This window comes from Puma concolor, chromosome A3 (assembly GCF_028749965.1).
Source record: "Puma concolor isolate L17-30 chromosome A3, mPumCon1.1.hap2, whole genome shotgun sequence".
Taxonomy (NCBI): Eukaryota; Metazoa; Chordata; class Mammalia; order Carnivora; family Felidae; genus Puma; species Puma concolor.
In genome coordinates, this window is record NC_141669.1 from 137,069,708 (window position 1) to 137,084,954 (window position 15,247).

The 15,247-nt window shown below is 52.7% G+C and overlaps 1 protein-coding gene across 2 annotated transcripts; it reads left to right on the forward strand.

Moving 5' to 3' along the window:
- The first annotated feature begins 2,625 nt into the window (after nt 1-2,625).
- NELFCD (negative elongation factor complex member C/D) lies at nt 2,626-15,236 on the forward strand. Of its 2 annotated transcripts, none has more exons than XM_086702595.1 (15): nt 2,626-2,776; nt 6,418-6,533; nt 6,774-6,883; nt 7,726-7,835; nt 8,929-9,036; nt 9,641-9,793; nt 10,009-10,139; nt 10,793-10,958; nt 11,194-11,328; nt 11,759-11,898; nt 12,606-12,720; nt 13,922-14,017; nt 14,097-14,237; nt 14,611-14,740; nt 14,834-15,236. In XM_086702595.1, exons 1-15 carry the CDS (start codon nt 2,657-2,659, stop codon nt 14,866-14,868), a joined length of 1,806 nt encoding a protein of 601 aa, XP_086558721.1. In that variant the 5' UTR covers nt 2,626-2,656; the 3' UTR covers nt 14,869-15,236. The 2 variants fall into 2 exon arrangements, with proteins under 2 accessions (XP_086558721.1, XP_086558722.1); XM_086702596.1 differs by having other exon boundaries at nt 2,642-2,776; nt 6,421-6,533.
- The last annotated feature ends 11 nt before the right edge of the window (nt 15,237-15,247 follow it).

Below are 15,247 nucleotides of genomic sequence, written 5' to 3' on the forward strand. Positions count from 1 at the left end.
TCAAGTCCACTAACAGCATCCCCGCCTCTACTTTGGTCCTTCACATCCTTTCTCCACGGCAGCCAGAACGACCTTCGGAAAACCCTACGTCTGATCGCATCACTCCTGTGTTTCAAAGCGTTCAATGGTCACCCATTACCCTGGGGATGAAGTCCAAACCACTTGCGAGTTTCTAGGTCATCTGGCTCCGGCCTCCCTCCCTCCCTCTCTCTCCCCCCTTTCCCACATCTGCCCTCCAGTCCTTTTCTTTCACGGTCACCTTCATTTTTCCAACTGTGCCCCACGGTCGTCGTCCTCCAGGTTCAAGTCTGAAGTCTTAGCTTAAACACAGTTTCCCTAGAAAGACCTTCCTTCACCTCTCCTTGAACCCCCTCCCCTCTACACTATCATCTGAGATGGCTTTGCTTTTCTCTGCCATTTGCACCAGGCAGGCTGTGTCTGTGCTTTACGACCGTGTCACAGCACTTAACACAAAGTAGGCGCTCAGTAAATATTTCTTGAGTGGATTAAGGGGAACCAACTTCTCATTTCCATGGTAATGCTCCGCCAGAATCTTTCTTCAATGGGAAAATATCTTAAATGGCTTTATTTACTTTCAGCAATGTAAGCTAATGTGGACATTTTAGATGAGGCTTTTCAAAAATCAACAGGTCAACAATATCTCAGGAGGCAAGACCTACAGACTCCATTATTCTACATCATTGCGACTTACGGATCGAATGTAATGCTTTCATTAAAGGGTTGTTTGTTAATCCAGTTAATAATGAGTCACCTGTTGAGGTTGAACGAGAGGTGAGTGAAACAATCCCGGATTCTGTAGGAGTGATTAGTTATCCATATATTAATTTGCCTGCTTTCAATTCAGGCACTATTAAAACAAAAAAAATCCAAAGGGAGACGTAGTAGGAGTTTAACAGCCATCCATTCTTTGCAACGTTTTCAGAAAGCAAACGAAAATGAACGCTGAAACCAGCCAACAGCAGGGGCACTCATTAACTTAATGCACTTTAATCTTGTGAATAGAAACTAGAGCTTGAATCATGGAATCTGGAGCTGCAGACTTCCACCCCCAGCCACCTGAAAGACCTCTCCACATGGCTGTTCTGATGGCACCTCCACCAGGCTTCTCCCTGGCTCGCCAGGTGCCAGTGGCAGTGGGCTTTGCGTTGCCAGGACACATGGCAAGCCGTGGCTCCTCAAATGCTCTCTGCTTGGTCCAAGCTCGCTTGACTTCTTTCGTCCTATGACTCTCAGCTCAAATGTAAGTTTCACAAAGAAGCCTTGTCTGATGGTCCAAAGTCGGCCCCTCCTATTATCATAGAACACCAGCATTTGTTACCTTCTGTCATTACTTTTGTTTGTTCCCTGTTCAGCTCCCTCAGTAGAAGGTAGGCTCCTCCAGGACAAAGCCCAGGTCTGATTTGTTCACCAGTGAGCTGGAGGAGTAGCATGGGGCCAGATGATTGGGGCGCTCCATAAACAGGAGTCGAATGAATAAGAGAAGGAATGAACGAAATCACAGTTCCCGGTAAGCACTCTGGAAATGGTCGCTATCATCAATATCCTCGAGCTCACATCTCTAGTGCTCTTCCTCACCGACCCGGGCTTTCTCTCCAAGCACCCAGATCTGACAGTGTTGACGTCCCTGCTCAGATCTTTCTATGATGATCACAAGCCTATCACTTTGGTATCTCCTACTACGTGCAGGGAACCATGATGTGGGCTTAAAAAGCATCATCTCGGGGCGCCTGGGTGGCGCAGTCGGTTAAGCGTCCGACTTCAGCCAGGTCACGATCTCGCGGTCCGCGAGTTCGAGCCCCGCGTCGGGCTCTGGGCTGATGGCTCAGAGCCTGGAGCCTGTTTCCGATTCTGTGTCTCCCTCTCTCTCTGCCCCTCCCCCGTTCATGCTCTGTCTCTCTCTGTCCCAAAAATAAATAAAAAACATTGAAAAAAAAAATTAAAAAAAAAAAAAAAAAAGCATCATCTCAGTTATCCTTACCGACCACCCCACGAGGTAGACTCTCGTTTCCAGGGCATTTGAGAGCAGTTTGGCCTTCGCGGGCCCTTCTTCCATAAAGAGGTATTTCATGTTATATATTACACTGCATCCACTGGTAGGATTGGTATACCAATTATACTAATACAATCCAGGCTGGATTCATTATTACAATATGCATTGTTATTCTGATTTTAAAGGAAATGGGAACGTTTTCGTGGGCCCTGGACACTAGGCCCAATAGGTCAGCCCTGCTCTTGTGCCCCGTTGTCAGGTGAGAAAACTGATGCTCTCAGGACCGAAAGTCACGGCGAAGAAGGAGTGGAGCCGGGACCCGAACCCAGGACAAGAGCGAGTCTGGTCTTTAACTTCTATCCGGAGTTAAAACCCCTGGGACCCACCCAGGCTGTGCTCCAGGATCCCTTCGGGGCGCTCTGTCCTCCCCGGGGGCCCAGAGCCACCAGCCCAGGACAGCCTTTGTGCCCCGCCCCCTCGCTCAGGCCCCGCCTCCCGCCGGCTCCCGCCGGGGTCCGGGCGCCTGGAGCCACGACTGAAGGGCAGCTCTCTGTGCCCCGCCCCTTCCCCGGGCCTAGGCGCGCGGCCGCGGGGGGGGCGGAGCCGCGGGACCGCGCGTGCGCTCGCCCGCCTCTGCCCGTGCGCATGCGCCGTCTTCGCGCGCGCTCGCGGGAGAGGATGGCGGGGGCCGCGCCGGGCGCCATCATGGAGGAGGACTACTTCGGGAGCGCGGCCGAGTGGGGCGACGAAGCGGACGGCGGCCAGGTGAGGGGGGGCGCCGGGTGCCCCCGACGAGGACCGTTGGTCTCCGTCGCCGGCGGGCCGGCCCCGCCCCCGCCGCGCCGGGCCCCGCGGTCACCGAGTGGTTCAAGCACAGCCCGCCCCGCCCCCTCCCCGCCCGGGGCGCGCTCCCCGCGCCCCCAGAGCGCCCGCCACCCGCCTTCGTCCCCGGGCCAGCGGGGCCCGCCCAGAGCGCCGCTGCCCGTCGAGGGGCGAGCACGCGGCCTCTGTGCGTCTCCGTTTCCTCCCTTGCAAACGTGTGGGGGCGGGGACGGGGCGGGAGACCCGGGTGTGAGGTCCCCCGGCGCCGCGGCCGCCTCGCTGGGGTCTGGGCCGCGGAGGGGCCGACCACCCCGTGGTGTCACGACGGAGTCCCAGGGGCCACTCCCTTGGGGCCGGCCTCGGCCTACCGGCCCGCCAGGCATACAAGGCACGAACTCGACGGCGGATCGGGCTCAGAGCGCCAAATTTGAACAACTAAGTCGCTTAGAAAGTCCAAACCAGCATCATGAGGGGGAAAGTGCAACTTTGGGCTTTCGTAACACGTGTTTTGCTGTTTGTAAAACGTACTTTTCGGTGCTTTGGTCTGATCCAGTCAATCCTTCCATCGTTGACCTGGAGGGGTCTTCCCTTGTCCCCCCATCCCCCCCTCCCCCCCCCCCCCCCCCCCCCCCGCCCCAGGAGGGTTGGGAACTCCGACCTGGTAGCCCCAGCCCTGCCAGTGTAGTCCAAGTTTATTCTAATCTGAAAACCCACCCGAAGTGCTTGTTTAACATGCAGCTTCTCAGGTCCCTCCCCTGGAGACAGATAGGTTGGCCTGGAGGGGAGCCCGGGGATTTGCCCTTTAGCAAGAGTGCACATCAGGTGTGGGAAATACCGAGCGCTTTGAAGGAAGGACGGAGTGGGGCGCAGGTGGTTGAAGGGGGCAGGGGTGCAAGGAGGGCTTGGGAGCTGAGGATCGGAGATGCGAAGACAGGTGCTGTGTTTGTGGAGCAGAAAGGAGTCCTCGGTGGTGAGCCGTCTGGTGGGTGCGGCAGCCCGAGGTCTGCGAGGGAACCAGGTCTGAAGGGCCTTTGACGGCTGCTGAACGTGACTTGTTCAAGAGTTTGGGGCAGGGAGTGACAGCACAAGGTTCGTGTGTTTGGAGGCAGCTTCAGCGGACGGCCCGTGCTCGCGCTGTCTCACTCCTCTCGCAGGATTGCGAGCTGGCGAAGGAATGCGGACCCAGCCCAGGTCCTTTGTCTCCACCGCCACTTTATCACACCGCTGGACAACCAATGGGACGTGAATGAGCTTAGTGGTGGCTTCGTGTTCCGAGCGTCCTGTTCAAAAGGTCACAGCACTGGTCACTCTGGGCCTTCCAGTCATGACCTTACCACTGAGGCATATCCAGGGGCCGTCTAGACCAGGGCCCTCGTTTCATAACCCGACAGTCCACCTTGTGCCCTAGTGTGTGCCGCTAGGAACGGCAGAGCCAAGCGTAGACCCCGCCGACAGGAGGCTGGGGAGTCTCGCGTTTGGGGAACTTTCGTCGTGACCCCCATTCAGTGCACCGACCCTCAGAGGCTCTCGGTGATGAGAGGGGTGGACCAGATGTTCCCTTCACGTACATGCTGACTGCTCAGAGGAGGAAGAGGAAGTCCAGCAAGGTGACCGAAGGGGTGACATGAGCTGGATTTTGAACGATGGGGGCGGGTCAGTTTTCGTGACGCCAGGTCTGCTCGCTTGACGCCACGTTACTGGACCTGAGAGGCGGAAGACGCGCACGGAGGCCACGGTGACGTTAAGTCCAGGTGATGACGATTAAGAGCTGCTGAATGCCGGTAGTGCAGTCTGGCTTCGGGTTGCCGGTGGGGGCTGGCAGGAGACGAGACCGGCCAGGTGGCAAGTGAAGGGTTAAAGTCACGCTAGAGGTTGGAGAGCCTTTCTGAGGGAGACTGGAAACTTGACGCAAGAGGGAAGCATCAGGCGTGCGGCCTGTGAAGACCGTGGTGGCGTCAACGTGGAAGGTGACCGAAAGGGAGGCGTGAGGCTGAGCCGCCCGGGACATACTGCTCCTGCAGGCACGCACAAAATAAGGAATGGGAAAGGCGGGAGGAAGGGCCGACGGAGAGACCTGTGGGAAGCAGAATGGGCGGGTCCTCACGACAGGACGCGCGGTGGCGTGAGGGAGCAGAAACTGAGGGTGACTCACACCTTTGTGAGTTTGGGGTACCCGGTGGATGACGGAATCCTTTACTAAAACATAGGTGGCAGGACAAAGATCTGTTCAGAGGTCAGTTGTGGACCTAATGAGTTTGGAGAAGTAGCCGGCATCCGAGGGGCAGTGAGAATAAACTGCCGACACTTGAGTCTGGAGCTCGAGAGAAAGAGATCCAGGCCAAATTCTAGATTTATGAGCAGGGAGGTGGCATCACCCAAGAGAAGAGGTAGCAGGAGAGAGCAGGGCTGAGGACAGAGGCCCCAGAAAACAGACCCACAAGGACGAGTCTCGGGGTGAAGGCCAGCCTTCCTTCACGGCCTTGCTCCAGGCTCCCCGCACAAGGCAGGTCTGAAAGACTCCCCAGTCCCCGCAGAAGGAATCTGCTCCCAAAGCTTTGCTTACAGAATTGCCCAGGGGTGGGCAGACTTTTTGGTAAAGGACCACATACTAAACATTTTAGGCTTTGCCGGTCCCTGTCACGACTACTTAACTCTGCCATGATGGGGAGAAAGCAGCCATAGACAATATGTAAAATTCCAAAAAATTCTCAAATGGGTGTGGCTGTGTTCCAACAAAACTCTACTTAGAGAAACAGAAGGGCTGGATTTGGCCCTGAGCCGTGGTTTGCTGATCCCTGGTCCAGCTCTTACACCATCATGTTAGTCACTTGCATGGAAGGTTGGTCTCTCCTCGTTTGTAAAGTCCTTTGGCAGAAAAAGCTAGATCCTGTCTTCTATTTCCGGGGATTTCTAGAGGCAAGTACGGTGCTCAGTACAGAGTAAGCATCTAAAAAGCATCTGCCTAGTAGTTGGGATGACCGTGTTAACACCGGATGGACCTTGATGTCACACATCATCCTGCTTTGTTCTTAGATTCAGTGACTTGCCTAAGGTTGTTTCCACACAGAACAGGGCCTAGTATCCAGCCAGTCCTGCTGATTGGAGGCAAGTCTGTGATCTCTGCTTCCTAACAGCGTATTGATGGCTTGTGCCTTCGAGAATCACTCCATCAGTCTTTGTTGGAAAGCATTAAATGGCACATGTGAAATAATAATAATGAAAACAATAACTGACATCTGTTGAACTCTCACTGAACGTCAGGCGCTAGGCTTGGTTCGTCCAGAAATTAGATTACAGAATCCTTCCAAAAGTCCAATGGGAGCAGCCACTGGTATGATCTTTAACAGAGGAGGAAGTGGATACCCCAGCATGTAGTTGCGATGTAAACCCCCTTGGTGTGGTTCTGGATTCCATTTTCTTAGCCACTCGTTACTTGTCCAGCCCACTTCCTGAGATGATCACAGAAGTCAAATGAAGTAACGTATGTGGAACGCTTTTGAAATGGACAGGGTTCTGCAGATTTAAGGTGAGATTGCAGGATACTTGCGTTGATGAAAAAGTAGCCTGGCTCTTTTTATCACCAGCAGGAGGATGATTATGGAGAAGGAGAAGACGATGCGGAGGTCCAGCAAGAATGCCTACATAAATTTTCTACCCGGGATTATATAATGGAGCCCTCCATCTTTAACACTCTGAAGAGGTGTGTGAGAAAGGTCGTGTGTGTGGGGAGGAAGCTGGGGAACTTAGAGACAGTGTGTAATGGACCCAGAGGGTGATCTGCAAAAGCCAGAATAATGTGATTTGGGAATGGAAAGCTTCTAGACCCCACCCCACCCCACCCCCGCTTTAAAAATCTTAATATCCTGACTATCTTGTCATTGATCCCCATGCCCGCCTACATTCCTATGAGTGTCCTAGCTTTTTTCGTTACCTTTTCTAGGTATTTTCAGGCAGGTGGGTCTCCGGAGAATGTTATCCAGCTACTGTCTGAGAACTACACTGCCGTGGCCCAGACCGTCAACCTGCTGGCTGAGTGGCTCATTCAGACAGGTGCTTTGTGGGTGGCCCCGTCCTGCCTGGTCACCGCCCCCCCACCTTTTTTTAATAGACCTTTGGATCATTATAATGCTGATAAACCAGAAAGGCCTTGTTTGTTTTCCTGGTTTTTAAGACTTCTGTAAGTGGGAACTGAACTTCTTACCCATGTTCATCTGCTTGATTCCTATCTTTGATTCACTAATTTGAGGTTTACGGGTAGCCTGCAAATGGGATTCTCATGGAGCTGTTTTCCCTACCATGTTGTAGAATTATGGGGTCAGACTGTATACCCTCACTGCGTCATTTCTAAGAGGTCTGTTATAGCAAGCGGTGGATGATGGATAATTTAGGCCTGGGTATGATTGTGGCTTTTAGCTAATCTGATCAGGGTAGAGCCTCACTGTAAGGCCACTGAGCTGGGTGCAGATGACGTCATGGAGTAGGTGCTGCTGGAAGGCAGTGGGTTCCCTGCTGCCCCAGCTCCTGAACACAGTGCACCTCTCATGGCTGGCATCTGCTCTCTTTCCACCCTGTCGGGTATGTCTTTCTGTCCTCCTGCCTGTCTGTTTTGGCAGTTTGTCCTTGTCTTTACCGAGGCGTCCAAGATGCTGCTGTACTTTCCGTGAAGGCAGACGGCCTTCTGTGTTCTGCCTTGGGCTCCTTTTTTGGGTCTTACCGTTGACCAAGGTTAATAAATCTGAATTTTTATGAGAGGTCCCGAATTCCAAGTGGTCAGAAGCAATTCTGTGATCTTTGGTTCACATACAGACTTTTGACCTGTCTATTTTTTCCAAAGTAGTATAACAAATTGAGAGATGGCCATTTTCCATCTGGCTGTTTTCATTTTCTTTCAGGTGTTGAACCAGTGCAAGTTCAGGAAACTGTGGAAAATCACTTGAAGAGTTTATTGATCAAACATTTTGACCCCCGCAAAGCAGATTCTATTTTTACCGAAGAAGGAGAGGTGAGGAGTCTGTCTTCTTTTTCTAATGCCAGTTCCTAGGATCTTTTGCTCATTCCACGTGTACAGTGGAACGTGGCGTATTAGGTAAGTAAGGCAAAAAGTTGGGTCCTAAAATCAAGGTGTGAGACAGAAATTGTGTAGAGTCAGAGTTGCCCTCAAAATGCTCTCTGCAGGGTAGTGAGCTCTTGCACACTGAGAGGCACACGGGTGGTGAACTAGAGAGGAGGACTGGCAGACTCACACCTCCCACTTCTGTCGACTCTCGAGCACCGGTCCTGGGAGTGGTGTGGGGTACTCGTCCGGGTCCCCCAGGAAGCAGACGCCAGGACGGGATTCTGTGTGCAGGAGATACGAACAACACGCCTGTGAGAGAAGATGGGCGGGGGCTGGGGAGCCACGATGCAGGTCTGGGCTCAGAAGGCAGAAGGGAGGAAGGAAGGTTGGGGGTGAAGAGCCTTAGGCGACCGGGCAGTTTTCAGAAAGTTCCAGCAGTGTCAGTGGGTATCTTCAGGCCACAGTCCCCTGTCACTGGAGCCCCGTGTCTCCTGGGAACCAGCCTGCCGGGAGCCCTGCCGTACTCGATTGGTGGCTGGGAGTATCCTGCGGGCAGCTGGCCTTGGCACAGGTGGGAGGTGGACTCAGAGGGTCTGTCAGTCACACAGTAGGGGAGCTGAGAGACACGTGTTCGCGGCCACCACACATGGCGATGGCCAAAACCTCTGCCCTATCAAACGGCCTTTTCGTCTTGCCAAGGGCAAGATGTGGCATATGTGTTACTTGTGCCTACGCTGCGGCCACACTACGTGTACTTCCCTAGACTCGAGTGGCTCCAAGAAGCGCCTTTCAGTGACTCTGGTGTGCGGTTGAGTCTCCAGAAGCCGTGAGTGGGCTTTCAGGGCTCCAGCGCTGCCGCTCAGCTGGCCCTGTGGCATCGCCAGCTCTGGTCTGCTTCCTGTGCCGGGACCACAGGGCTGGAGCTCGACGCTCACGGGGGCTCTTCCAACTGGAATGTCCAGTGGTTGTTTATACGATACCGTCTTCACTAAAGCTCAAGCGAGGCCTTTTATCTCGCCGTCCATTTGTTTGTTGGCAGACCCCAGCTTGGCTTGAACAAATGATTGCACATACCACGTGGAGAGATCTTTTTTACAAACTGGCTGAAGCCCATCCAGACTGCTTGATGCTGAACTTCACTGTTAAGGTAGGCAGGGGACTAGTGTCACAGAAAAGGCGAAGGCATTTATGAGTGAGAGTTATGTTAGTTGGGAAGTGGTCTGTTTCTTTTGAAAGGTCATATTTGCTTTTTGGTAAAGGTCTCCCTCACTTCGCCTCTGTAAATCTGAACAGTGAGAAAGAAAAGCATAGAATATGTATGTGTGTTTTTGGATCAACGTGGACTGTGTTTTAGGATTTGGCAGGAACGTATTTTTAGAGTCCATCGTGTGCTGAGAGGACCCTTTAAGAAGGCCTGGTTTGGGGCGCTTGGCTGGCTTAGTCGGAGCATGTGACTCTTGATCTCGGGGTCGTGAGTTCGAGCCCTACGTTGGACACAGAAATTAGTTTAAAAAAAAAAAAAGAAGGCCTCGTTCGTCCACTTCATGCTACACACGAAGAGACCGAGATGGGATGGTTAGCCGGGGCCACAAGCCTAGTCAGTGGTGAGGCGGGGATCAGAATAAGCGTTTGAGGCCTGAGACCGGTGTTTGCTTGTCCCACCTTCCCACGACACTGACGACAAGCCAACTTTCTGTGAAACGTGTGGTCACTACCTGTTGACACTGTGGCCTCTCGTTTTTGTATGGTAGCTGATTTCTGACGCAGGGTACCAAGGGGAGATAACGAGTGTGTCCACAGCCTGCCAGCAGCTGGAAGTGTTCTCTAGAGTGCTCCGTACCTCTCTAGCTACAATTTTGGACGGAGGAGAGGAAAACCTTGAAAAAAACCTCCCTGAGTTTGCCGTAAGTTCTTTGTGTGTCTCAGAAGGTGGCCGTGCATCGGGGTCATGCGTTTTCAAACGTGAACTGCTTCTTCCCTGGAGAGAATGTCCAGGTCAGAAGGCCAGTTCCAGCATAATAACTTGCATGCAGAGTGGTTGGGGGTTTGGCTCTTTTGTCGACATCTGTCACTGCCGCAGTTATGGAACCCCAAACTCTCTCCCCCTGCAACGTTCCAGAAGATGGTGTGTCATGGGGAGCACACGTACCTGTTTGCCCAGGCCATGATGTCCGTGCTGGCCCAGGAAGAGCAAGGAGGCTCCGCCGTGCGCAGGATCGCACAGGAGGTGCAGCGCTTCGCCCAGGAGAAGTGAGAGACAGTGTTTGTGCTCGTCCTGGTCCTGACTAGGTGCTCCCCGCAAAGTTCCCCCTTCACCCTGTGTCCACTGGCAGAGACTCTAGGCCCTCCTCTTGACAGACAGATTGACTCCCTTCTGTCTAGTAGAGCTAGAAAGGTCAGGGTAGTTTTAGATACACGGAGAGAGCTTGCTTTCTGAAGTTTGGCTTTGATGAGTATTTTATAAGGTACTTGATTATTGTGCAGTTCACTGGATCTGTGAACCTGTGTTTTCATATATTAGGATTCATCAATAGCAAATGATAGCGGTCCTGAAATAGGTGTTCAGTAGTTTAATTGTTCTGTTGCGGTCCATATCTTACGGAATAAAATTAGCCCTTGCTGGCTTTATTCTCTCCTAACGGAGTCTTAATAAGACATGAAAAGTGAGTGGCTCCTCTTGGAAAGTCTGCAAGCTGTATCCAACCCTTCTTTCCCAGTTAGCTCTAAATGCTGTTTTTGTGGGTCAGTCAAGATACCAGTGAATGACAGACATATGAAAAAAAAGGGACCCAAACAATTCCAAGAATGAGGTGTGGAAAAAAAGGAAGGAAAGAGGCAGAGAAGGAAGGAGACGGCAGGGAGCCACCTTCCTAACAGTGGGATCTGTGCTTTCCCTCACCCAGAGGTCATGATGCCAGTCAGATCACACTTGCGCTGGGCACAGCTGCCTCCTACCCCAGGGCTTGTCAGGCTCTTGGGGCCATGTTGTCCAAAGGAGCCCTGAATCCGGCCGACATCACAGTCCTCTTCAAGATGTTCACAAGCATGGACCCGCCTCCTGTTGAACTTGTAAGTTGCTTTCATTTTAATAATAAGGTGGGACCCCCTCCATGCCGATTAGAAGGGTTATTTTGGAAAACCTGTGTTTCTCCTAAGTCCCTGAATACAAATTCGTTTCTGTCCTTTTCCTCATCCTCCCCCGTCACGTCCTCGGCGTGCCCTCACTCCTGCCGTAAGCGCATATGGACTGACCTGACGTCTCCTCCGCGCGTTCCTTTTCATCGAGCCGTGTGTGTCTCCTCAGATCCGGGTGCCGGCCTTCCTGGACCTGTTCATGCAGTCGCTCTTTAAACCAGGGGCCCGGATCAACCAGGACCACAAGCACAAGTACATCCACATCTTGGCGTATGCTGCCAGCGTGGTTGAGACCTGGAAAAAGGTACCATCAGTTCTGAGGATCGATGCACTTTTAGGGGGACAAGTAACCTCCTCTCTTTGGTATTATTTGGGAATTTGGGCTGTGTAAGAAGTCGTGATCCCAACTAGTGTCAGAAACCTGTTTGTAGTGTTCGTGCATGAAATAGTCAAAGTGCTGAATGTCTCAAGAGAACGTGCATAGCATCTGTTGATACTTTTCACACTGGAATTTGAAGTGCGACTACAGAAATAAGCAGGTCCCTCTCTGCCACAGGCCCAGCCTCACTGGCTTGTTCCTGCACCCTGGGCGACTCTGACGGGTGGCAGCCGAATGGACTCGACTCCAGGGACAGGGAAGGGGGTTTGCAGAGAGGGGTAGCCTGTAGCAGATGACCCCAACTGCAAGGCCACCGGGACTCACTAACTCTGTGTGTGTGTGTGTGTGTGTTCAGAACAAGCGCGTGGGCATCAACAAAGATGAGCTGAAGTCAACGTCAAAAGCCGTGGAGACTGTTCACAACTTGTGCTGTAATGAAAACAAAGGGGCCTCCGAGCTAGTGGCCGAGCTCAGTACACTTTATCAGTGCATTAGGTGAGCAAATTAAACTTTAGTTCTGAACTTGATCCTTCTGGAGGAAGTTGGTTGAATTTTCATTTTATTAAAAGCTTATGTATTTAACAAAAGCTTCAGAGACACTTACTGATTTCAGTTTTTTTGTAAAATGTATATAGAGGACTTTAAATTGTTTCAGCAGCACGAGTACTTCTCAGGTGCTTATCTGCCAGAAGTCTGTTCATGAATTAGCCTAAGGAAACGGAAGACCAACCAGAATTACAAAAGCTGCTTTGAAGGGAAGGGTCTATTTACCGTAAAAATCAGGCCAACGAAGTGTTGCTTGTGTAGAAGTGACGTGATCACAGCAAGGATACAGACGCCTGCGTTGATCAGACAGGCTTACAGATAGGGTGGTCCTCTTAGGTGTTTGAGGCTTTCCCCTGGTAGTCTCTACTAGGGACAGAGAGAGGGTTTGCCAAATAAAACTTCAGCCCAGTCCAGGCTCCCTGAGAGTTCTGCCTTAACGATCTTCTTTTAAACCAATAGTGGTTGAAAATAAGCCAGTAACTGAGTTTGGGTCCCTGTAGCACACGTTGAGAGGATCCTGGCCTCCTGAGACCGTCTCTCTGACCAGCATCTCCTTGGCAGAGCAGAGGGAGAGCCACTTGCTGGGATAGATGGGGTGGTGGCGTTTCTTTTTTTAACTTCATTTAAAGGAAGCATTGTGCCCCATTTTCCCATAGGTTCCCAGTGGTGGCCATGGGTGTGCTCAAGTGGGTGGACTGGACTGTGTCAGAGCCGAGATACTTCCAGCTACAGACCGACCACACCCCAGTACACCTGGCCTTGCTGGACGAGGTACGGGGGCTGCGGGGCCTTGGGCGGCACTCCGTGTCCGTGCCTTATCCTGCTCGTGCCTGTCCTGCCAGTACATCTGTCACTGAATCCACAGGCTACTCGGTACAGAGCTAGTGACTTTTTATCCTCAGGGAGGATTTTCCTTTTAAGGAACTGGTTTTGGGGTGCCCAGATGGCTCAGTCTGTTAAGCGTCTGACTCTTGATTTTGGCTCAGGTCGTGATCTCACCATTCATGAGATTGAGCCCCCCACCAGGCTCTCTCCACTGACAGCATGCAGCCCGCTTGGGATTTTCTCTCTCCCTCTCTGCTCCTCCCCCTGCCCCCAGAAAAAAATTTTTAATGTTTCCTGATCTATTTTAATTTTTTTAATGTTTATTATTTATTCTTTTTTTTTTTTTTAAACGTTTATTTATTTTTGGGACAGAGAGAGAGCATGAACGGGGGAGGGGCAGAGAAAGAGGGAGACACAGAATCAGAAACAGGCTCCAGGCTCCGAGCCATCAGCCCAGAGCCTGACGCGGGGCTCGAACTCACGGACCGCGAGATCGTGACCTGGCTGAAGTCGGACGCTTAACCGACTGCGCCACCCAGGCGCCCCTATTATTTATTCTTGAGTTAGACAGCACGAGCAGGGGAGGGGCAGAGAGAGGGAGGGGCAGAGGGGGAGACACAGAATCGGAAGCAGGCTCCAGGCTCCGAGCTGTCAGCACAGAGCCCGATGTGGGGCTCAAACTTGTGAGCCACGAGATGACCTGAACCAACGTTGGATGCTCAACCGACTGAGCCACCCGGGCGCCCCTATTTTTGAGAGAGGGAGCACAAGCTGGGGAGGGACAGAGAGTTAAGGGGACAGAGGATCTGAAGCAGGCTCTGTGCTCCCATCAGAGAGCCCGGTGAGGGACTCGAACTCGGGAACCATGAAACCGTGCCCTGAACTGAAATCAAGAGTTGGACGCTTAACCACTGAGCTTCCCGAGGGTCCCAAATAAAAAGAAAACTTAAAGAAGGAACTTGTTTCATCGGCTCCATAGATTTCTCAGTTTTCAGCAAGTGTCCCGAAAGGGCGAGCAAAGGCACGGAAGCTGACCGGCTTTGGGCGAGGGCTGCCGTCATTAGCCCCCCGCTGTCTGCCGGCCGCGACGGTGAGCCCGGGGGCCCGGCCGCGGTGCTCAGCGAGGCCCCCTTTGGCATGTTTGTAGATCAGCACCTGCCACCAGCTCCTGCACCCCCAGGTCCTGCAGCTGCTTGTTAAGCTTTTTGAGACGGAGCACTCCCAGCTGGACGTGATGGAGCAGGTGAGCAGGCGGCCCACGGGCTTCTGGAGGCTGGGGAGAGGACCCGTTGTGACGGATTTGTCTGCCCCCGCCCTTGTAGCTTGAGTTGAAGAAGACCCTGTTGGACAGGATGGTTCACCTACTGAGTCGAGGTTACGTACTTCCTGTTGTCAGTTACATCCGAAAGTGTCTGGAGAAGCTGGACACTGACATTTCGCTCATTCGCTATTTTGTAACTGAGGTCAGCAATACACCGTTTGTTTGTTTGTTTGTTTGTTTGTTTGTTTGTTTCACGTTTCTACTGTTAACGCTAGCGGCGCCTTTTGGCTTAATTAGTTTATTTTGTGCCCAGCTCTGAGAACTGTGCTCTCTGCTACTGGTGGTGACAATGGTTACATACCATTTACCTAGCACATCCCACCTTCAGGAGCCATATTACGTTTTGCCCATAGAACCACCTGGGGTCTTAACGTTGGAGGCTCGTATTGTCACCAGGGAGCAAAGAGCGGGGAGGGGAGGGTGACTGTCCCCAAACTGTCTGCCATTTCATCGGATGATGGTGGGACGCCGCTCGTGGGCTGTGTGGGGAACGACCTGGTGCTCTCTCGTCCTAGGTGCTGGACGTTATCGCTCCCCCGTACACCTCTGACTTCGTGCAGCTCTTCCTCCCCATCTTGGAAAACGACAGCATCGCAGGCACCATTAAAACAGAGGGCGAACATGACCCCGTGACGGAATTTATAGGTAGGGTTGGGGCGTACGTGTCCCTCTGCCGCGACCTTGTCACCGTTCACCTCCTGTTTCTAACCCCGTGCCTGTTTTCCTTCTGTGTTAAAGCTCACTGCAAGTCTAACTTCATCCTGGTGAACTAATTCAGTGCACCCTCCGGAGCTGACGCAGAACGTTCCGAGACCAGTTGTGGGAAAGCCCTCCCAGGAGCCGTTGCCGAAGAGGCCCCGTCCACATCTTGGGACCGGGCCCTGGGGGAGGAGGTGGGGACTGTGGAGCCGCTACTACGGGCGGCCCCCTCTCCTAGGGGCTCGCGCTGCCCCCAGACCCTGCTGCCCGTGTTCTCCCCCTGGCGGAGGAACGGAGTCCCTCCCGCGGGCTGCAGCGAGCTCGGGACCAGAGACTCGGAGATGAACTACCTTCCGAGGTGACTTTTCTCACAAGAACCCGATTGGTTGACATTTTGTCATGTTAATTTTCCAAGAACAAATTAAAAAGTCTTTCTGCTGGATCGGCAGGTGT